The following is a 23,452-nucleotide window of genomic DNA, read 5'->3' as shown; positions in this document are numbered from 1 at the left end:
AGGGGGCTACTGCCAACTTCATGCTTTGCAATGTGCAAGACATCAAAGCAAATCACATTAACTTAATGATGATCTGATTTGGTTGTTTTTAACAATACTTTAAACATATTATTGGCTAAATCATGCAAAAGAAATGAGAGTTAAGTGTTTTTCCCAAGGATACACAAAGGCATCTTACCCAGTCTGGCCTGGGTGGGTATAGAACCCATAGCCCTTGGCTTACTAGTCTGACACCTTACCAACTGCGTACAAATAATGCACCACATACCTCTACAGAGGGAAGCTAAACCTGGCATTCATAATGGTTCTAGTTTTAGTTGGGTCTTTAAATTTATGGTTTTTAGCTTCACTGAAATAATAGCCCAACACCTGAAATTTTATGTCATAAGAATATGGCGCAGTGTTTAAGGAACCAAATTCAGAAAATCCTGCAATGTATGTGGTTCAAACTCCTATTTTTCAAACATAAAGTTACTGTCAAATTATGTGGGGTTTTCTTTTTAGCCTGACCTTGGGTTTTGTGCTCAAAACATTTTGGGACTACAGGACTAGGTCTGATGGTATTGTTATAACTGGTGATGTTAATAACATTGCTCTTGATGTTACCCTAAGTCTTGTCTCACCCTCTGTGTTACCTTAAGCCTCGTCTCACCTTCTGTGTTACCCTAAGCCTTGTCTCACCTTCTGTGTTACCCTAAGCATTGTCTCACCCTGTGTTACCCTAAGCCTCGTCTCACCCTCTGTGTTACCCAAAGCCTTGTCTCACCCTGTGTTACCCTCAGCCTTGTCTCACTGTTACCCTAAGCCTCATCTCACACTGTGTTACCCTAAGCCTTGTCTCACCCTCTGTGTTACCCTAAGTCTCATCTCATCATCTGTGTTACCCTAAGCCTCATCTCATCCTGTGTTACCTTAAGCCTTGTCTCACCTTCTGTGTTACCTTATGCCTTGTCTCACCTTTCATGTTACCCTAAGCCTTGTCTTACACTGTATTATCCTAAGCATCATCTCACCCTGTGTTACCCTAAGCCATGTCTCACCCTGTGTTACCCTAAACCTTGTCTCACCCTTTGTACTAACCTTAGCCTTGTCTCACCCTGTGTTACCCTAAGCCTTGTCTCACCCTCTGTGTTACCCTAAGCCTTGTCTCACCCTGTGTTACTCTAAGCCTTGTCTCACCCTCTGTGTTACCCTAAGCCTTGTCTCACCCTGTGTTACCCTAAGATTTGTCTCACCCTCTGTGTTACCCTAAGCCTTGTCTCACCCTCTGTGTTACCCTAAGCCTTGTCTCACCCTCTGTTACCATAAGCACTGTCTCACCCTCTGTGTTACCCTAAGCCTTGTCTCACCCTCTGTAATTCGGAATCCTTTTCAGAAACTTTCTGCTCCAGTTGCTGGAGTCTTTCTTCTATTGATCCATGCCTCTCCTCTGCCTCAGAAAGTGCCTCAAGCCGCTGAGCAAGTTCTGCTTCCACAGTGGGTAATGCCTCAGCTTTCCGCAATGATTGCTGAAGTTTTTGTTCTAGTAGATCATATTTGTCCTGCAGGCTTCTCATCTTCTCCTCTGCCTATGGAAAAAAAAAAATTTTTTATTCATTTAAACAATGTCACTTGTCAATCATGTCGTAAGTGTCATATGACACTGACAGAACAGCTAAGTTACATCACAGGTGTCACATGTCAGTGATATAACTGCAAACAAAATCATATCAGATGTTAGATTATACAAAGTGACTGTTATGTATCTGTATTTTTTGTAACTATTTGTACATGAATGTGTCTATATTGTGTGTAGTTTTTATTTATCACTATAAATTGCAATGATCATCTATAGTCTGGATATTCTACAGCCAAGTTTTCTACCTGGGTAAAAAATTCTATTTTAAGACATGAAAAGTGTAGATTGCATAGGATCTATAAATAGTTGCTGACGTAGTTGTTTACAACCATTAAAAATAATATTAAGACCTGTTTACAAGTTTGGTGTTGTTTTCCATTGAACAGGTAAATAAGATAGGTTCTTGGAAGAATTAATTTATTTCCCACTGGATGGGTTAGGTCACATGAATAAGTATTCTGAACTATTAGATCAAGTAGTAAGAACTGTCACGTGCTGTATATTGTGACTCTTCAAGGTCTGTTACGACTACAGAAGAGCACTGTCCCCAGACTGCCAGTAATAGGAAAAAAAAATGAGCAAAACAGATTCATTCCTACTTTTATTTTTTTCCTATATCTGATTCTTGTTTCATATGTTAAAATCAGTCTGCAGATGTGTTTGATGTTGCATTTTAATAATTTGAGGAGAAAGTTGTTAGGATTATTCATTGGAATCACAAAGTGCTCATTGGACTAGAACATTATTATGGGACTATTGTGAATTATTCAAAGGAGTTCTGGACAATGCTATTGTGATACGTACATTCAAGGACCTGACATTCATTTGGAACATTCGATTTTTTTATTTTGGATTCAATTCATAATACTGTAAATTCCTCTTACATTTTCATTTTATAACTTTAATAACTACATTATTTGTTAAGTTTTACAAAACTTGTTGGCTTTACTTCTTCCTTTTAACTTAATTTATGACCTTAGATTCAAAACAGTGACATAACAGCTAACAAAATCACAACACAGGTGTCACATGACACAATGACATAACAGTTAACAGTCATAACACTGGTGTCATATGACACAATGACATAACAGTTAACAGTCATAACACTGGTGTCACATGACACAATGACATAACAGTTAACTGTCACAAAACAGGTGTCACATGACACAATGATATAACAGTTAACAAAGTCACAACACAGGTATCACATGACACAACGACATAACAGCTAAGTCACAACACAGGTGTCACATGACACAATGACATAACAGTTAACAAAGTCAAAGTAACTTCAGTGAAATAATAAATCTAAGTCAACATGTGACAAGTTTGAAATGTATGAAACTTTGTCATTTACACAATATGACACTCACTGCAAGAAGCTAAAGACATATTAAATTATACAATGTGTTCACTGAATTTAACATCTAATGAACACTCATACCAGAGCCTGTTCTACCTTACACATAATCAACACTCATTTTTGTGGCAGATTTGATTTGGTGGTGGATATTTGTTACCAAAAAAAGAAGAAACGAAATTAAAACCCTTAAAAACATGCCCGATGTTACTGTACTATTGTCGCAAAACAAATTCTAGAAATATACCAAAAGGACATATATAAGCAATTATGAAAAGTCTCTCATGTTTTCAATGGTCATGTGCAAGGGCTGCACAGCTACGATGGTTATGAGAAGTGTTAACAGATGGACAAACAGACAGATGGACAGACAGACTGATGGAAAGATACAGACTGATGGAAATAGTCGCAATAATTTTTTTTTATTACTGTATGGTTCCTGCCAACTGAAATTTGCCGGTAAGATCTTAAACACTGACACTTGTGAAATAAACAAGGAAACAAAGAAAAATGAACATTTGGGGGCTATCACTGCTCAAAATGATGATACATAATGCTGGAATTCAACCTATTCAAAGTCCCATCAATATAAAGATGCACGAATCAAACAATTTCTGGTAAACTGATGCTGCAGAAACCAAAGTCAAGGGTTAGACAATCAGAGGGCCATATGTCTTGTACAGGATATCATAATAAAGGTGTATGTTAAATTCGGCTGAAATTTTAACAAAGTAAAGTTATGCTGCAAAAATCAAAGTTCGGAAGATGAAAAAACACAACTACATTACATTATGTGATCCTTGGTAAAACTATACAGTGGAAATCAAAGAAATGAAAATAAACAATCAGTAATGCAAATAATGTTAGGGAAAGCTGGAAATCAAATTTGTTTAAGATCTCAACAAGACAGAGTTTCACACGAAATTCTGTTAACACCCAACAATGCTTGGTAAAATTAAACTGCAGACACAATAATCAGGCATAAATTCAAGCGGCATAACTCCAGTCAATGACATCATGGACCACTGGAACTCAACCCTGTTCAAGGCATCATAAATATAAACCTGCTTATCAAATTTGCGTTAAATTCCAACAATATCTGGCAAAGTTATGTTGCAGAAATGAAAGAAAGGCTGAGAGGCAATCCCACAGTAAAGTTATCTTGTGAAATCCACATCGGTGATTGACAAGCATTCATATGAAAAGGGTTTTGCTGTATGTGAGTAAAAGACTGGTCACATAGTGTCAATTAAAATTTAAGTTATAAAAAGGAAAAGATAAAAAAACTGCAAAAAATGTTATGGAGATAAGCCCTTCCAAATAAATATAGATGTGCAGTCCTACAAGATAAAAGATGAAAGGTAAGGATGATAAAAGTCATTGGACGATATACAAAATAAAAGATAAAAAATATAAAAATTTTAATCAAAATAATTTGGTCTCTGATGGTACAGGTCAATATATTTGACAATAATGTGTTCCACTGTTGGATGGACAACTGAATGACTACTAATATTTTTAGTAGTATTATTATTACTACATGGTCTAAGTTTTTGTAAACTTATTTTTTAAGTGTAGAAATAATGATACCTTCTATATTTGCTTATAACCAACACAGACCCTGATTTGCTGTCATCACATAATGTGGCAGCAGATCAAGGTCTGTGTTGTCTGTTCAAATGATTACAAAACAGAACCAGATTTGCAAATGCGATGGCAGATCTGTAGCTGTGTAGTTTACGATTAAACTCCAATTTATAAAAAGCAAGTACATATGGTAGATATCATCCTCATCATTGTCAACAACAACACCATCATCAATCTTCAAACAGAAACATTCTGTACAATTAAATCAAACTGCATTTGATCAAATAAGATCCAGCTCAGTACACAAAGACTGAAAGTACAAACATGCACTTGTTAAAAAAAAAAAAAATTAAGCATGCAAAAAGAAATTCATTTCCCAACCTTAAACAACTGAAAGAAGGAAAAATAACATGTTTTTACCTTACACCCACATGTTCTCTCATCTAAATTCTAAACAGATTGCATGAATACGAATTCAGCAAAATAAAACTCTAGAAACTGAAACTTATGAATGATTATAAGAAATGTGAAACAGAAAATAATTCATTAGGAATACTGGTTTAAAGAGAACAAGTCATATATTTAACCAGCACGTCTATCAATATATCAGTATAGCTATCTAAAATCTTATCAAAAGATCTCAAATTCTCCACACACACACACACACAGAGTTGATCAAACTATAGCTAGCTAGCTATGCAAATACATAAATATTATGGAGTACTTTCTTGTCATCACTAAGGGGCACCTGCACAACTAGGATGATGTATGTGTACCCTTAATCTTTCAAAGAAACCTTCAGGGGAAACAACTCTCCAAATTACTTTTTTTCTAAAAACATACTTATTTTTAGGAGTAATTAAATTAATAAAGCACTCAAAATTTGACTTTTTAATGGTTCAAATGTGATAATTTCAAGGCTTCACAATGAAAGTTATTTTCATTAATTAAATGTAGATCAAAGGTATAAACAGCCAAATCTTCTGAAGTATGTCATTAATAAAAGCAATAAATCTCACTAAATAATGTCTGAAAAAAGATTAAAGTATTAATCATAAAAAAATTATATTATAACGTTTTTAGTGATAAACAAATATATTTACAATGATACTAAAACTATGTATACAAGTGAATTGTTATCTTTTCCATTTTTAAATAAATTAAAAAAGCAACATCAGAAGCTATGAACTTGAAAACATGAATAAAAGAATCCCACATACAGACCCACTCCTCCAACCCCATCCCACCCCACACGTTTTTTCTGGTCCTTAATTTTCCTTCATCAAACAAAGGCTAATCAGTATTTAGACCTGGCTGAAGTGACAGCTTTCCATCTTAATTGTTGGAAATATTGTGCCACTGTTTGTGCAAAACACAGTCGGTGTAAAATCTTACAGAAAAAATGGAAACAGAAGTAGGCATAATCATGTGACCACAAAGTAGACATAAATAACTGGATCTCATTTTAAGCTTTTAGAGCCTCAAAAACCTTAAACACTGAAACATTACTGGGTCCCATAGGATTTCTCAGAGAATTCAATTTTTATGTACAAATTTTCTGGCAAGGTGTCTTGCTGATGTACATAATTGCAAGGTAACTTCCATGTGACATGCATCAGTTTTGACCCTGTATGCAGTACATTGCTGTCAAAGCTTGTATTAACATCACAACAGGGTTAGTGTTAATTATGCTATAAAAGTCAATACCTGGAAACCATCAATGATTACTTCAATCAAAAGGGTGACAAAATGTAAGCTAGTGACCTGCAATCTATCAACTTCAAGGTAGCCATTCCTTAAAGCAGAGCTAATGCAATACCAATCAGTGTTTAGGCAATATGTGAACCAGTAACCATGACCAATTAAGCAATCAATTAAATTTAAGTATTCACTCTGGGTAGGTGAATCACCTTGGGGAAGGATTTGGTAAAAAAATTGTCACTCTGGGTCTTGTCGGAACCCCACCAAGAAACTGAGAATTTCAAGTAGAACTTGCTTTGTATGAAGCTGCTCCTCATCTCTCTCTCTTTGTCTTTCTCTCTATCTGTCTCTGTCTCTCTCTCCACACAAACACATCATTGTATACTACTGTTTTTTTGTGTGCAAAGTCAACTTTTATGTCACTTATATGACTTTAAAATTGTAATTGAAAAGACATTTCTCAAAAGTCACTAACACTGTATTAAATTTTTGTGAAAATTTAGTGGCTGTTTACATCTACTGATCTACAAGGATCTTCCCAGAAGTAACAAGTGAACCTTTCACGAGCAAGAAATTGCATCATTTTGTAGCCCAAACCGTATCCATCTCAGATGCAGTGTTTGAGGCTTAATGAAGAAAAATGAATTTGTCCAATAGTACATTAGCAAGCGAGAACTTTCATTATTACATCAGGAAGTGAGGAATTCCATGATGAAGTTATGGTCATTTGTTTTCGAAAGTTTGCAGCTAAAGGTTACAAAGTTACAAAGCAGCTTTGTGCATCATTGTTAACAAAAGTTTGATCGATTCGTGTGTGTTTGTGTGTGTGTGCATCAGATCTTCAAATATGTAGACACTTGCAAAAACATTATATATATATATATATATACACACACACACACAGACAGATGCAAGGTTATACTTACAATCAAGTGATATAAATATAACCACATACACACACAGACATATATATATATCAGATACTTTCATTAAAAGATACCAATCTCAATTTATATTTTCCTATATAAAAACTGTATTCCACTGATCTCCTCTATCTAGTCAGTTACAATGTCTAACATTATAACTTTGTCATCTTTGTAACAAACCATCTGTGAGAATAACAAAAGCAAACACAAAAAATACATTTCAAAATATATGAATCAATCAGTACTTACAGTTTTGATCTGTCCTTCCTTGGTTGCAAGTTCAGATTCTAGTTTATCATTTAGATCATGTAATGAAGTAGATTCTCGCTGAGCATTTAAATATCTTTTCTCTAAAGTAGCTATTCTTTCTTCTTGGTCTTCCTTCTGAGCTAAAGACTGCATCAATGATAAACAGATGAAACATTTCTAGCAATATATTTTTTTCTAATTATATATATAATTTATATCTAAACTATGGCGTGTTCCAATGCATAATTATCAAAGTCATGTTCAAATTCAAAGTCTGACACTTCAATGTTCCGACATTTTTTATTAAAATGAGGTTAAAATCAAAGAATTTTCAGAAACATTTTAACTGTGGTTCATCTACAAATCATTCAAAATTTCAATCATCGGCTTAATACAAGACTGAAAAATTATAAACGTGTACACAATATACAACAACTAAAAACTATGCTGTTTAACTGAACTGATTTAAAACTCAGCCATTTCCCCTGATCAGCATTATAGGCCTACAACTGAGAACCATTTATATGCAGCCCACTAACAATGTGCATGCAGTATTCTGAGTGCCTTTACTGATAATATCTGATAATTACAGTAAAACATCCTTATAATTATAATAATATTGTTTCATACCGCTACATAATGTACATGAAAGGTTGATAATGAAACAATACGTACTTCCTGGACACGCACACTGGCAAACACAATAAGTACCACATGTATATATCATTTACATGGTTAGTGACTTTGTAAACATTTACAGGCAATAAACTAAACTAAGCAATTCACACATGTAAACACTGCCACCTCAACTAAAAGAATCATATTTGATCTTCAGCTTGAGATTTTTGCTCAAAAAGGTTAAAGAAGATTGGGTTGCTTGCTTGGCTTAAAAAAATTTTAAACCGCACTCACAGCAATTTAGTTATATTGTACCAAGAAAACTGGAGCTAAGTGCTTTTCCCAAAGACACACAGAGGCAGCCAATACAGGCCTGCCTGGGCAGGAAATGAAATAAATCACGAGTCTGAAGCTCTACCAACAGAGATACCATAATTCCCCATGAATACAAGGCCAATTTAAACTTACTTCATATGGCAGGATATGCCATCTCCTTTGGGAAAATTTACTGTTTGAAGTGGAGCAATTTTTTCTCAGTAATTTTTAAATAGGTTGCAAAAACGTTTGTACGGCATCAAGAATTTATCTAAAACTTACATATTTTTCTTACTAGTAGCATGGTATGAATTCCTTCATAAAAAAAATTAAATTGAAAATGTTAAAAATGCAAATAATGATTAAAACAACTTCTCTTTTTAAAAAAAGAATGAATATTTTCACATTAATTTTCATCATATATCCTTCCTAACATTGTGACAGCACACAAAAAACACCTTCAAATATTAAAAATACATTGGTCTAAGGGAAGCAAAATGAAATTTAAAAAGAGATGGGTAAAAGTGTAGTTGTTTGACTTACCTCTCTAAGGTCTCTCTGTAATTTCACTAATTGTTCCTGAGCTTTTAATAAATCCTTTTGGGTTGTAGTATAGCTTTCCTCTAATTCAGTGCACTTATTAGTTATTTCTAACATTTTTGTCCGTGCTGATGTAAGTTCAGAATTTTGTTTTTCAACAGTTTCTTGTAATTCTATCACCCTGTTTACTTCAGAATCAGGATCAATAGATCCATTTGACAACCGCTGAAAAAAATCAAAATGAGCAACATTTAAAATAAGATGCACACAAATTTTAACTGTTAAAGCAACATCCATAAATTATTTGTAAAGCATCCAAAGCTGGAGAAACTATATAATTTAACAAATGTATCTCAAAGAGATGGATGCAAGCCCATCACCCAAGTTCTTCAGGATACCTGACATGGCAACCATTTTGGATACTCCAGGGACATGATTTTCACAGTGGACCAAACAGAGCTCTGAATGACACTGACTGACTTTCTTCCAAGAAGTTCAGGAAGAGTTCTGACAATAAACAACCAATAAAAGATGATGGACACAGGCCCATCACATAAGCTCTTCAAATTAAAAAAATAAAAAAAGACTTATGAGACAAATGTTTTTAAAAAATGTAATTCAAGGTTTCTATTTCTTAAATGGTTATAAAATGCTTTTAAAAATGGGAATGTTCATCTGTAGGTACAATGTAAAATATGGATGATTTCTGCCTGTGCCTATGTAATACGTTATATGATTTCTATGTTTATATAACATGTTATGTGATTTATATGTCTATATAACATGTAATGTGATTTCTATGTCTATATAACATGTAATATGATTTCTATATCTATATAATGTTATATAATTTATATGTACATATAACATTATATGATTTCTTTGTATGAATATATAACAAGCATTTATTTCTGTCCTTGTCTAAATAATGTTACATGATTTCTGTCAATGACTAAATAATGTTATTTGGCTTCTATGTCTATATAACATGTTATATGTCTTTCAAAATATAACATTAAAACTGTATTGATGATGATATTTCACCATCTGTTACTACAAATGATCACCAGTTTTTACCATGCCTTCGTGAGTACACTTCAATTGGTTAAAATCATATCATGTGATGCAGTAATTCATTCTGAATTATATATTATATCAAATATATTATATCATTTATATATTCATGCACCCATCTTGTGTGCTCTGACAATCTATGTAAACAATGGTTAAAATAGAGCTGTTATTTATTTCTTGAGATTCATTATTATTTCTATAAATATTTGTAATTATTCAAACTGAACTTCATACTGCACTGGATTCATTAAGTCACAAAACCTGAAAATTGACTGAACACTAAACACGAATGCCCTTCATTTCACTATTACAGTTATTGGGAACTATGTAATCAAATTTCACTCTTCACGACTTCATGAATGCTGTAAAATATGAAGTTCAATTCTTATTTACAATTTTTACTTGATATTACAACGTAAATCGATATTTGTGGTACGTTACTTTTGGATACGCCTCTTTGCTTTCCATGTGATCCATGCCAAGTGGTGAAGTGGTAGCCTCAATTTTAGCTATTATCCTCCCATCCTCTGTGCTTCCACTAGAGTGTCGGGACTTGGTCTGCTGCTCTCTGAGAGTGAAGAGCTATAAAAGAAATGTCAAAGAAAACTTGTGACTGTGACAATATAAGGACATTAAAATCTAGTTTTATTTGGCTCTAAAAATATGTAACACACATAATTTAAGGGTGTCTGGGGCATTTGGAGATTTCCATGTTCTGTTGGCACAACTGACTGCCAAAATCGCCAAATACAATAAAAATGTTCAGATGGCAATTTGTTTAAATAAAAACATTTTTGAAAACTAATTGATTTATTTGCTTTGAAATTACTAATGAACACTACCCTAATGTAGGTTGTAAAAATGACATAATTGATGTAAGAGAGTCGTTTGGTTTGGTTTGGATTGGTTTTGTGGTGTATAACACCATTTCTCAGCATATGATAGGACTATACATGGCAGCAAGTATATTTGGTGGAGGAAGAACCTGGGAAGACCCTCAGGAAGAACCAATGACCTGCGGGAAGATACTGGCAAGATTTCTCATATAACCACATTGTTTGAGCTGAGACTCGAACTCAAATATACAAATGGTGATATGTATGAGTGATCGCTTTAGACTGCATAGTAACCTGTGGCCTTGTAAACGACTTGTATAAACAATATTTACTAGAAAATAAACTCATCTCTAATTTTTTTAAAAACAAAGACCAAGGCATTCTTTCTGTTATAGTATAGAGTTACTTCATAAAAAAGTTACATTCAACACCATTACATCTAGTGTAATATAATTTGGTGGAATACATCTGCTGTAAGCAAAACAAAATCTATAAACACTAGTAATGGGCATGTAAAATCATAAATGAGTGTGTGTGTGTGTGATTTGGATTTTTAACATAGCTTTAACAATTTTTCAGTCATATCACTACGATGTCTGCAATGTGGCAGTTTATAGTGATGTCTAGCACTGGGGCATCATGCCGCAGACAAGTAGCATGATGTCCCACCCAGTCACATTATCCTGAGGCCAGGCTGACTAGTCCTAATACTAACATCTTCATGCTGAGCGCCAAGCGAGGCAGCTGTTAGTACCATTCTTGTAAGTCTTTGGTATGACTCGGCCGGGGATCAAACCCATGACCTCCCACATCCAAGGCAGATGCTCTAACCACTAGACCACTGGAGCAGTCCATATATACTTGCATATAAGCCCAAAGTACATTATATAATTGCATGTAAGTAGAGTCCTACTGCAAGCAAAATAGACCCTGGTCTGCCATCACATAATACACTTGCAAATCAGAGTCTGTATTGTTTGTTCTTCTGGCTGATCCTAACCAACTGCATAAACCCAAATCTGCTGGCCATTATATTACAGGGTCTATGCAGTTGGATCTGACTTAGAAACAAGTACGATACAGCATTTCTTCCTAGGTGTATTAGATGAAATCCTAAATAGTATAGTGTGTGTGTTTGTGTTATCTGAATTTCAAAGGTAACTTTTAAAAAAAATTCAATCACATCGCTACGATGTCTACAGTGTGGCAGTTTATAGTGATGTCTAGCACTTTTACATCATGCCAAGGACATGTAGCATAATGTCCCACCCAGTCATATTATCTTGACACCAGGGTGACCAGTCTTAGCGCTAACTTCTTCATGCTGAGTGCCAAGCGAGGCATCTGCAAGTACCGTTTTTTTAAAGTCTTTGGTATGACTCAGCCAGGGTTCAAACCCATGACCTCGCATCTGAGGCAGACGCTCTAACAACATAAGACACTGGAGTGGTACCCATGGGTCAGTGTCTGGCAGTGAGAGTGATTAAATGGGTGGTAGTAGAGGTTGAAATATACAGAAAGTAGAATGGGGATTAATGATTGATAACAACATCAGTTGCTCGAGTTTATTATTATTATTATTAAATTTCCAAATAATGTAGCATGAAGAAATACATAATTTTGCAATAAATCAATCTTACTTAAGTTTTAAAAGAAATTTCTGAGAACGAGAGGAATTATATGAGAAAATACTAGTGATTAACGGTATTGACCAAAGTTAAATAAAAGCCAGATGCACAAATGAAAATTCTACTGTGCAGCCATTTTCTGATCCACTATTTAATCTAACAGGTCACAACTATTCTGGGAAAAATTAGGCCAGAACTCTGGAAATGTAATCACCAACCTAGTAATGTTAAATTTTACTTAATTTTCCTCTTGTGAAATTTTTAAATATTTAATTATTTTATAATTTTGCAATTTTCTTCTCATTGTGTTCTATTTCAGTAAATTCTGATTTCAAGATCTTTGACCAGATTGAAAAAAGAAAACAAAAACTCAGATCTCTCTGCTTCAATAGAGTTAAAGTTACCTGGTCATGTTAATCAATCTGTTTGTTTCCCTTGATTTCCTAACAGGTTCAGTTTATATTAGACTAATGAGTATTTGCTGTAAATAAAATTATAGAAGCCACAGTACTGGTAGCTCTGTTGGTAGTATGACTTAATTCAAGGGTCAGGGATTCAATACCTGTCCAAGCCAGCCTGGGTCAGCTGTCTCAGTGTGTCTTTAAAAAAATTCAGTACGACATAGCCATTAATTCCTTTTTATAGGCATAGGAAATTTAGTGAACTTTGTGGTTACTAAAACCATGACCATGCTGTGAAGACAATGGAACACCCTTCCTGCACAGAGGTATAACCATGAATTTCAGTACTAACAAAACTGAATTTTCTGGAAGGATAAACACTGAGTACCAGTCATGAAGGTCATGACCTTTCACTACCAACCTCTTGATTGGCTGCTGCTAGCTCCTCCTCTAGATTGGCTACCCGTTCTAGTGCCACCCTCAGCCTTTCTCGCACCTGGAATTGAAGAAATGCTCAAATTTATGTTTATGTTTAATCTTGGAGCTAATGACATACACAATCTAAGGTAAGTTAATTTTCAAACTGTGTAAACAGGTTTGTACAGTCCTACGACATTGTTTTCATAGATTTTTCAAGGATTTGCTCATTTTTCAAGAAATATTTCCAGGTATATCACAATCTGGAAATGATGACTGAAACAATAAATGATACAAATCAGTCATGGTTTTTCAAATTCCATAATAATTCCCCTTTTAAAATATCATTTGGCACCTGACGGCAGTGTAGATAGTGACACTATTTACCTTCCACTCAAACAATAAGTTCTAGAAGCCTAAATTTTCATCCTAGTCCTATAAAATGAACACAACCAGACATCCTATAAACTTGCATTTCTCTTGTGTTTCTCACTTTTCAGACAAATCTTGAGAACACTTTCTCCCATGTTGTAAATATCCAATATCTTGCCACAAGCCTTGTTTATGTAACAATCAGGATATCTCACAATTTTAAAGTGATTATGCTGTGAATTAAACTGCAGAATGCTTACAGTGTAAAATGTGGTACTGCAAAGTAAATATGTGGTGAGTAAAAAGTGTTGGTGTAATTTTCTAACTGCCACATTATGATTCTCAAAGCCACCAGGGCAACTAGCTGACAATTTTGACTTGTTATTTTGAATTCTGTAACATTTGTGACCATTTTATTTGCAACCTGATGTACTATAATTGATCAGTTCTGAGCTATACATGAAATTCCTAAATGCGTAAACAGGGCACATGTTCATGTTGGAAATATTAAGATGAGATCACAATGACCTATTTAAGATCCAATATTCCTTAAGATACATCACCTCACCATATTAAATCTTGTGTAGTTGTTCCTCCTCCAATTTTTGTCTTTACTGTGGTAACGTTCAGTGCTATATGTGTTTTACAAGAACTGTACTGCAGTTCCTTAACTCCTCCAATGTTTGTCTTCACTGTGTTAATGTTTGTTTCACTGCTATATGTTTTATAAGAACTGTACCACAGTTCCTTAACTCCTCCAATGTTTGTCTTCACTGTGTTAATGTTTGTTTCACTTCTATATGAACTGTACCACAGTTAAATAACTCCTGAAATGTTTGTCTTCACTGTGTTAATGTTTGTTTCACCACTATATGTGTTTTATATGAACTGTACCACAGTTAAATAACTCCTCCAACATTTGCCTTACTGTGTTGATGTTTGTTTCAGTGCTATATGTTTTACTGCAGTTCTACAACTCATACAGCACACAGCATATTCTTGATAGCTTGATCACCCTTATGTAGTGGTCACTTGTTCACAATGGTCATCATATTTCCCCCAACTGAATTTTTGCTTCATGAAGGGACTGTTTAGATGAAGGAATATCACAAGAATCAGTGTGCAAACATTTCTTGTACTCGTAACTCCAGTCACACTGTCAGTGTAAAAAGGTGTCAGTATGTCAAATTTGTTTGCTGGATGGTGGAAAAATTAGCTGTGTTATCACAGAAGAAATGGAAGACACCTTTCTGCCAGTGTGACAGGTAAAACTAGATATATCTACCTGCCTGTAAATTAAAGCCATCTCTTGAGAAAAAAGTTCATCCTTGGGAAGAGATATGAGTTACATCCCTTTTCATTAGGGTCAGGGGGTCATTCAATATTTAAAACATATCTGTAAAGACAGCTAAAGTTTAGGTTTATGGGTCAAACAAAAAGCCATATATGGCCTCTTTTGCTTTTCAGTTTATCATAAGCTTATCACATAAGCTGACTGTCTTTTGATCCTGGTAAGTTGAGCAACCGACTAATAGAGATATTATTTTCTTAACATGAATAATCTACGATTGCTGTACATTTCAAAGAAGATAATGATTTGATTTATAGGATGAATTAAAGTGAGCATGATACAGTTATCTTGTGTGAAACATAAAATTGGGAGAAAACAAAAATTTTATAAAGTGAACCCTGTGTACAGCGGTCACCTGTGTGCATCAGCCAGTTTTGCCTTTTCCCACAAGTGGCTGTTAGTGACAGCGTTGACTGTTTATTAAAAGCACAATATGCAAATTTTCATTTGCAATTTATTTTACTGCTTCTATTACCTTTTCATCAAGGGCTTTGTGATGTTCAAACAGAGACTTAAGGGCTTTGAGAACCTCCACTTCACTGGAGACTCCCGCGGGCGAGGATGCCTGTCTTTTCACTACTGTCATTCTGAGTGACCGCTCATGTCGTGATACCAAGCACTCCAGGTGCTCTAATAACAGCTGAAAGGCAGATAAATTTAATTTTAATTCACATTTTCAATCTCTATGTTAACTTTAGCATAACATAGTATCAACATTACAAACATAATATTGCATCTAAATATATTAAAATATATTTCTGGACAAAGTCATTAAAAATAAATAAATACAGGATGAGGTACTTCACTGTAAATAGCAATATGATGATTCAACTTTTTGCTTAAGCAGGCAGGACAGAAAACTCAAATATATGAGAGTATACACTTTAGGCATAGACAAGCTTCCGATAACACACAAATGTACGTCCCTGACACAATAAAATTTAAAAAATATTTATTAAAATCCCAGCCTAAGAGTCCCATAGGACGCAATAAAAATTGCAAACCAAGTCAATTTCCAGCTTTCTCAAAACAGATGTCTCAAGCATTTTCTATGCCGTCTGCTGAGGTCATGCTAATTAAGTATGTGTTAATTTCCGAGTGGAGCTGAATAAGTATAGTGCTCCAGATCGTGAAAGGACGACACACTAAAGATTCAAATTAAATTAGAAGATAAACCCTATGATAATAAATATTACTACCATTTGTTGCTTTTACATTGAGACTTGGAGAAAATGCTGTTTCCAAATTTGGGGGTTAGATCCATATATCGCAGTCGTAATCATTACGCCATTTTTTTCTCCAAACAAATTATGTTTTATGTTCTCTAGTATATGGATTACCCTGTTTCGGTGAATTAAAAATTTAAATAAATAAAAAAAACAGGAAAAATATGTGTTTATCATTTTTAGTATCATCTCTTTAATTCTACTTGTATAAATTTGAGAATCGGCTTTAAAAACATCACTGCAGCATAACAATTTTCCTTGTTTTCTATTTATAGCAACTGAATATGACCCATTTTATTTCCAAGAAAACAGACAGGTTTCATCAATTTAAGCTCAGCCTCGCAGATTCATTATATTTATAATAAAATTAGGTGGCAGACCAGTCTATGGTTTTACAGAAAATGGCGCCAAATTATAAGCTAGACGCTTTACGGTGTGATTTGTGGATGTTATACAATGGAATATGTTAGTGCAGATGGATCTTTGCAAACTTCAAAACATATCAGATCAAAAAAATGAACAAATCAACACTGTTTTACAAACTTTAAAAGAAGGATTATGTGTGTGTGATTTGGATTTTTAATGTAGCTTTAACAATGCTTCAATGTATGACAAATGAAATGTTTAAACTTCATAATGATTTGTGTTAAGAAAGATGAGAACTTGTCAAGGGAATAATTTTAACAGAGTATAATGTAATATTGATAACAGAAAAGTGACTGCATAGTATCTCTCACTTCCCACTAATGTGCACTCAACCCACCCCCACCCCCAAAAAGTAAATCAAAAGTGTAATACTTTTTGACCCCATAGCTGCATCCAGGAATGTCACATGGTCATGACAGCAGTGTATGGTGAAAGGGAAATTTGGGATTGTATTGCATCCAATATTACAAATCTGAAAATGTATGATTATTAAGAGGTGGAATCAGAACTTTAATAACTTCAAAGTGTCCTGTACACTGACCGCATGGCCCCACCTTTTGACTTGATTCAGGGGTAGGAATGTTAATGGGGAGGACAAATGTGTGATACCACATTCTCAATATGTCAGTGTCATTTCATCCAACCATTTCATATATTCATTAGTTTTGTAAAATATATAACAAAAATTCAGAATTTAAAATGTTACATATTTTATTCAGTTATAACAGTCTGTATTTCAGAGAAAATCAGGAAGCAAATTCAGAGATTTTCTGCAAAATCAAAGACTTAACAAGAATAAAACAAACTTGCTCCCAATTCAAAGATTTTTCAAGATTATACAAAACATGGAAGAGGTACTGCCTGATGGAATGTGGAGGTTTCAGAACCCATCAAGCATCTGCTACTACTTAAATTCCCACTCAATAAAAGAACACCTCAGGGATATCTGTAACAAGAAGACCTCACTGTGAAAACACTTTAACCAACCTAACCAGAACATAAATTGTGGTCAGTACCAGATAACAGAAATCATCCAATCTGATCCAGAACTCTCTTGTAGCAACTTTACTCAGAGGATTTTATTGGATACAACAATTACATAATCTGCAGACAATAGGGTTCAACCACTCTGTTTAAATGGCAGTCATGGTACTTCTAACATTGTTGTGCAAAATACGACTATGGCAGAAAATAACCCAATCTTTTTAAGTAATAAAATCCACGTGGTCCATGTGTGTACATCTTATACTCCAAATAGGAAGTTTCTTGCTTAATGATTTTTGGAAATAAAGGTGAAGAAAAAACACTTAAAACAAAATGTATCCCCAATAAAACTCTTGACCCCATGGCCTTCGACCCGCAGGAGAATGGAAGAGTAGGAGTGGTAAAATCTATGTGGTCAAAAAGTGTCCATGTTACACTCGAAATAGTAAGTTTCTTGGTTAAGGGATTATGAAAATATAAATGAAATACATTTCAAGCAAAATATATCCCCAGTAAAACTCTTGACCCTATGGCCCTGATCAGAGAGAGAACATAGAAACCCTAGTGGTACTGAGGGATGGGGATTATCGAATGTTACAATTTAATACTGTACATGTATATTCAAGGGATTATCTGCTGATATTACCGTATATTATATTCAATTTAGGGGAATATCTAATATTACTTCAAATAAGGGGAATATCTAATATTACTGTATATTTCCAATCAGGGGAATATCTGATGACATTATGGTACTGTATATTCCAATCAGGGGAATATCTGATGACATTAGGGTACTGTATATTTCCAATCAGGCAGTGTGCAGGTTAAGGATTTACAAACTAAAAAAAAAAAAAAACAAGTCATGACAAAACTTGAACGAAACTTTGGCAGAAACATAATTCCTTAAACAAAGACAAGTTCTAAGTCAAACAAAAAGTGATAGCTTAGTCAAATTTAATCAGAAATGAGTGAAAATCAAATCTGATCAGGAGCCTCTTATCCTTGACGTCCTTCAAATGTTGATGATGGACACAGAATTTTTAAAATACTGATGGCTCAGATATATGGTGTTATGACTCTATGGGTTTAACTATGCAAAAAATGTAAAGCAAAACTAATAAATTTTGTAAAATTCAAAATATTAATTTATTTTCCTAAAATACAAAATGAGAGAATTAAAAATAACTTCCTCCTTCCTAAAAATTTCTATCGATTCCAACAGATCTAATATAATCCAAATATGTGCCAAAAGTACAGTATTCCAAATGTTGTTGTTGTTGTGGGGTTTAACACCATTTTTCAGCACACGATAGGCTATACATGGCGGCCAGTATTAATGGTGGGGGAAGAACCCGGGAAAACCCCATAAAGAACCACTGATCCACAAGAAGCTAATTGCATGCTTTCTCACATACACACATTGGCTGAATCCGAGACTCGAACCGGCACAGACAGAGGTGACATGGCAGTGATCCATAACAGAGAGCGCTTTAGACCACTCGGGGCCCTGTATTCCAAATGATAACAATAATGTGCTGATGTGACAACAGTACAGAAGATTTAAATCCAAATGTCTTTAAGTGAATTCACGGTAAATCCAAAAAAATCCATATAGTCTTTGAATATTATTATATCAATATCCATATGTCCTTCAAATAAACTCACAATAATCCAGTATAGCTTCAATATAGGTATGCAAATGTTCTTTAAAATGAATATTCTGAACATGGTAATTCCAACAAACAATTTTAAATGAATAATCTCAACTACTTACAAGTCCAGACAACATTAAGTCTAGTGATTTTCATGTCTATTTTTTTAAATATATTACAATAATGTGTAACTGACAAAAGCTTATGCCAAACTTTCAATGAATCATCCTGTATTTTGAAACGTCAACAAATCAGCTGATTCAAACTGACTAATCAAAAAGTCAAGAGTCTTTCTTAGTGTTACGAGTCTATGCTCTCAAAATAAGTAACAGAAAAGAGTGAACGGCAACAAGTTTTGTAAAATTTAACAAGTGATTTATTTCCCTAGAGTACAAAGTGAAAATGAGAAAAAAAAACTTTCTGTATAATGAATTAAATCCCAAAATAAACCAAGAATTACAGACACAAGTCCTAGTAATTTAAAGTCCTGAATAAAATTCAAAAGAAGTCCAGAATAAATCGAAAACTGAAGGTGATGATGTGTCTATGGTAGCTTATGGAGTGTTGATGTGTCAACTGTCTTTTTTTGAACCACAGTAATATAATTCCAAGTTTTCTTTCACTAAAATTTCCAGTGAATGTCAATATCAAAGAATTTTATCAGAGCACTTTTGTATTTTCTGAGAAAGTAATCACTTGAATTAAAAAATTTGAAGAAATGAAATTCAGCCCAACTGGACACAACATATAATACAACTTCAAAGTACTAGCTCTTAAAGCACAACTGAAAAATCCTGTCAGTTACAAGACTACAAAGTTCTCTACTTGACCTCAAGTCACAAATAGCACTTTCTAAAAACAACTATTACCTAATGGTAAACAACCTTCTAGAATGATAGTGATGTTTACAAAATAGTCAAATACACCAAGAAAATTTCAAAACCTAGACCTAGACCCAAATAAACATATTTACTTTTATTAATAATAACTCTGATTTAAAACCCATACATAGAAAATAATTTAGCTAAGTATTAGTTATTCACGCAGAAAAAAATATAAAAAAGTCAATTCGGGTCAAGCAGAAATGAACTCAATTTTTGGACAACGTCAAGTCCAACATACAAAGTTACCTAATGACAGCATGTAATGAAATAAAAGATAATAAAAAACTAATGAACAACGTAATTTAAATACACATAACACTTAGAAACATGCATGACCTTCATTTGCAACCCTTTGTGGTCTATTCTGGAATACATGATTTTTTTAAAGAATAAAAAGCTTCTTCATAATATCTTTGAATTAAGAATGTAATCAATTAAATGGCTCTTTAAAAACTTATTATAAAATTAATATACATGATATAGATATACATAACAATGGACAAAACATGTACATGGACTAACAAGGGTTGCATTCCATCCTTCCATAAAATACTGAATTTATATAGATGCTGAACAATATTTAAATTGCTATGGCTAGACTTCAGTATTATCATATGCAGCCCATGGGAGATGACATGTTAATAAGTGCAGTCCTAAAGCACAAAAACAATATTCAGTTTATACAAAATCAATTTCAATTCCATTGTGTTGGAATGCAGAAATCAAACAAACTTACATGACTTTCTTGAGACATCTGAATGGAAGACCATCTTTTGAAATGTTCAGTATTGTATTGCATAATAAAAACCAAGTTCTACATTGTAAGAAAGTTTATTATTGACTCAACATGATGAAACTATTGACACAACAGGTATGTACCCAATAATAATTTACAACAATCAAGAATCTTACGTTAAAAAAACTGAAAAGCAGCCATTCACTTAGAAATAATCAGTAGAATAAAAAACACAGACTCTGATCTGCTAGCGCATTATGTGACTGCAGATCAGGGTCTATACTGTTCGCAGCTGGATTTGACTTATAAACAATTATGTACTGTAATCTATTTCCTATTCGAAAATCAATAATTATAATTGTCCCATGATGGTCAGATTCTTAATAGTAAGCCAATCTCCTGCTTCACAAAAATGGCAATTGTTTTGATAAAAATGTTTTGTTTATGATATATAAAGCCCACCCATCCACAATTCAACAACTGTACAAGACCGGACATAGACTTGTGAAAAAAGAAAACCATATCTGTATCAGTACATCACTGATACAAACACCAATATGATGAAATCAAAGGAGAAAGTAAGAAATATAGGCCATAACTATGCAAAATTATGTGTAAACATTGAACTTGTACATGTTTTTCCAAATATAAAACTTTATATCAAATCTGAATTTAAGTCTGTTAAGTCCTTTAAAATTCCTGGACAGAAGGAAAATTCTGCTGCAGCTGAAGAACAAAGTTCTAAGTCAAGAAAGGATTGTAACTACATTATGTTCATTGGAAAATGGAGAAAATCAAATATAACCAAGGATATTCTAATGTAAAGTTCCATATACTTTGTTATCTTGTATTACTATAATTATGTAACATCCCATGTACACTGTTATCTTGTGTTACTTTAATGTTAAGTCCCATATACCTTATTATCTTGTATTACTGTATTGTGTCAAGTCCCATCTACTTTATCTTGTATTACAGTAATTATTGTGACAAGTCCCATATACTTTATCTTGCATTACTGTAATTATTGTGTCAAGTCCCATATATGTTGTTATCTTTTATTACTGTAATTACTGTGTCAAGTCCCATATACTTTGTTATCTTGTATTACTGTAAAGTCCCATATACTTTATTATCTTGTATTACTGTAATTATTGTGTCAAGTCCCATATACTTTATTATTTTGTATTACTGTAATTATTATGTCAAGCCCCATATACTTTATTATCTTGTATTACTGTAATTGCTATGTTATTCTCCTGTATAGCTTCCTTTATTTAAAACTCATTTTTCAAAAAATAAAAGTCTACATACAATACTCCTACACATTCCTGATCAAAGGAAAAAAGTCCCAAAGAATGCTGTTGTTAAGAACAATCAAATAATGGAAATATTTACATTTGTTACTGGGAAACTGCTGTTAGAGCTGTTGTTAAGAATAATTATATAATGGAAATATTTACATTTGTTACTGGGAAATTGCTGTTTGAGCTGAAATTTGAATATTTCAGTATAAACATCAAACTTACAACTGACGTGTTTTTTGTTCTCATCAATGTATTTGTCGGAACTCACATATATTTTTTTCATGTTGTAATGAATCTTGTTGAAACGAAAATCAACTATACGATTTTCAAAACATTTTGACACAAAAATGTGATGTTAAACACAAGGATCATAAAATGAATAGTTAAGAAATGCCATATATACTTGCTTGTAAGTCAAGTCCAACAGCAAATTGCACAGACCCAGATCTGCTGTCCCATATTGCTCTGGCAGATCTGAGCCTATGCAGTCTGTTAGGAATAATCAGTAGAACAAACAATACAGACTCTGATCTACTGGCACATTATTTGACCACAGATCTGGATCTATACTCTTTCAAGCGCATACATCAATGTGCTTTATCTGCTGACAAATCCAGAGCAAAAATGTAGTAACACACATATACAATGTTATATTACTGACAGATTTAACACTAAAAATACTGAAACATTTTTGTAAAACTTACTCTAGTATTGTTCCTTTCTGCCTTGAGTTCCACCACTTCCTCTTCCCGCTCTAGAAGTTGGTCCCGTAAATTATTCAACTCCTTTGTTAATGTTGCTATCTCCTGAAAATGTAAAAAAAAACAGTGGGTAAGTTTAATTTCAAGCAAAAGCTTAGAGGTATCAGAAGTCAGACATATAAAAAGTAGTGATAATACACTTGCTATGCAGTCCAAATTTTGGTCCCTCAGGCAAAGCTAATGGCTGTCTATATGAGGTCCGTAATTTCCTACATGCAAATAGCCTCTCTGGTTTCCTCTCCTTTAAAGGTCATATTATTCCACAATCTACTCAAGACTACTTAAAAGAGTTGGCATTGAATTCCCAAAAGTCATCTCACTTATTGTGCAAAGGCATGCAATAAAATATGAATAATATCAAGCATATATGGTATCACTGGATGCATGCAAAAGAATGAACCTCGTACATTCAAAAATGCACAGAATATATTCATGTACAAACCGAATCCAACAGCACTGACCCAGATCTGCTATTTC

At 33.7% G+C, this 23,452-nt stretch overlaps 1 protein-coding gene across 3 annotated transcripts in view; it reads right to left on the bottom strand.

Annotated features, from left to right (window-relative positions):
• Nucleotides 1–23,452, bottom strand: part of LOC149785221 (liprin-alpha-1-like) — a 152,320-nt gene that overhangs the window by 89,417 nt on the left and 39,451 nt on the right. For all 3 annotated transcript variants that reach the window (XM_089979042.1, XM_089979043.1, XM_089979044.1), the window contains exons 2-8: nucleotides 22,919–23,020; nucleotides 15,472–15,636; nucleotides 13,278–13,352; nucleotides 10,433–10,573; nucleotides 8,921–9,142; nucleotides 7,445–7,591; nucleotides 1,350–1,568 (exon numbers count right to left, since the gene is read on the bottom strand). In XM_089979042.1, coding sequence (XP_089835168.1) covers nucleotides 1,350–1,568; nucleotides 7,445–7,591; nucleotides 8,921–9,142; nucleotides 10,433–10,573; nucleotides 13,278–13,352; nucleotides 15,472–15,636; nucleotides 22,919–23,020 — 1,071 coding nt within the window. The remainder of the gene's footprint in view (nucleotides 1–1,349; nucleotides 1,569–7,444; nucleotides 7,592–8,920; nucleotides 9,143–10,432; nucleotides 10,574–13,277; nucleotides 13,353–15,471; nucleotides 15,637–22,918; nucleotides 23,021–23,452) is intronic.

The sequence above is a fragment of the Sinohyriopsis cumingii genome, chromosome 13, assembly GCF_028554795.1.
Source record: "Sinohyriopsis cumingii isolate HCF-2022 chromosome 13, ASM2855479v2, whole genome shotgun sequence".
Taxonomy (NCBI): Eukaryota; Metazoa; Mollusca; class Bivalvia; order Unionida; family Unionidae; genus Sinohyriopsis; species Sinohyriopsis cumingii.
The sequence above is the reverse complement of the archived record's forward strand: the minus strand, read 5'-3'. Positions and strand labels throughout refer to the sequence as shown.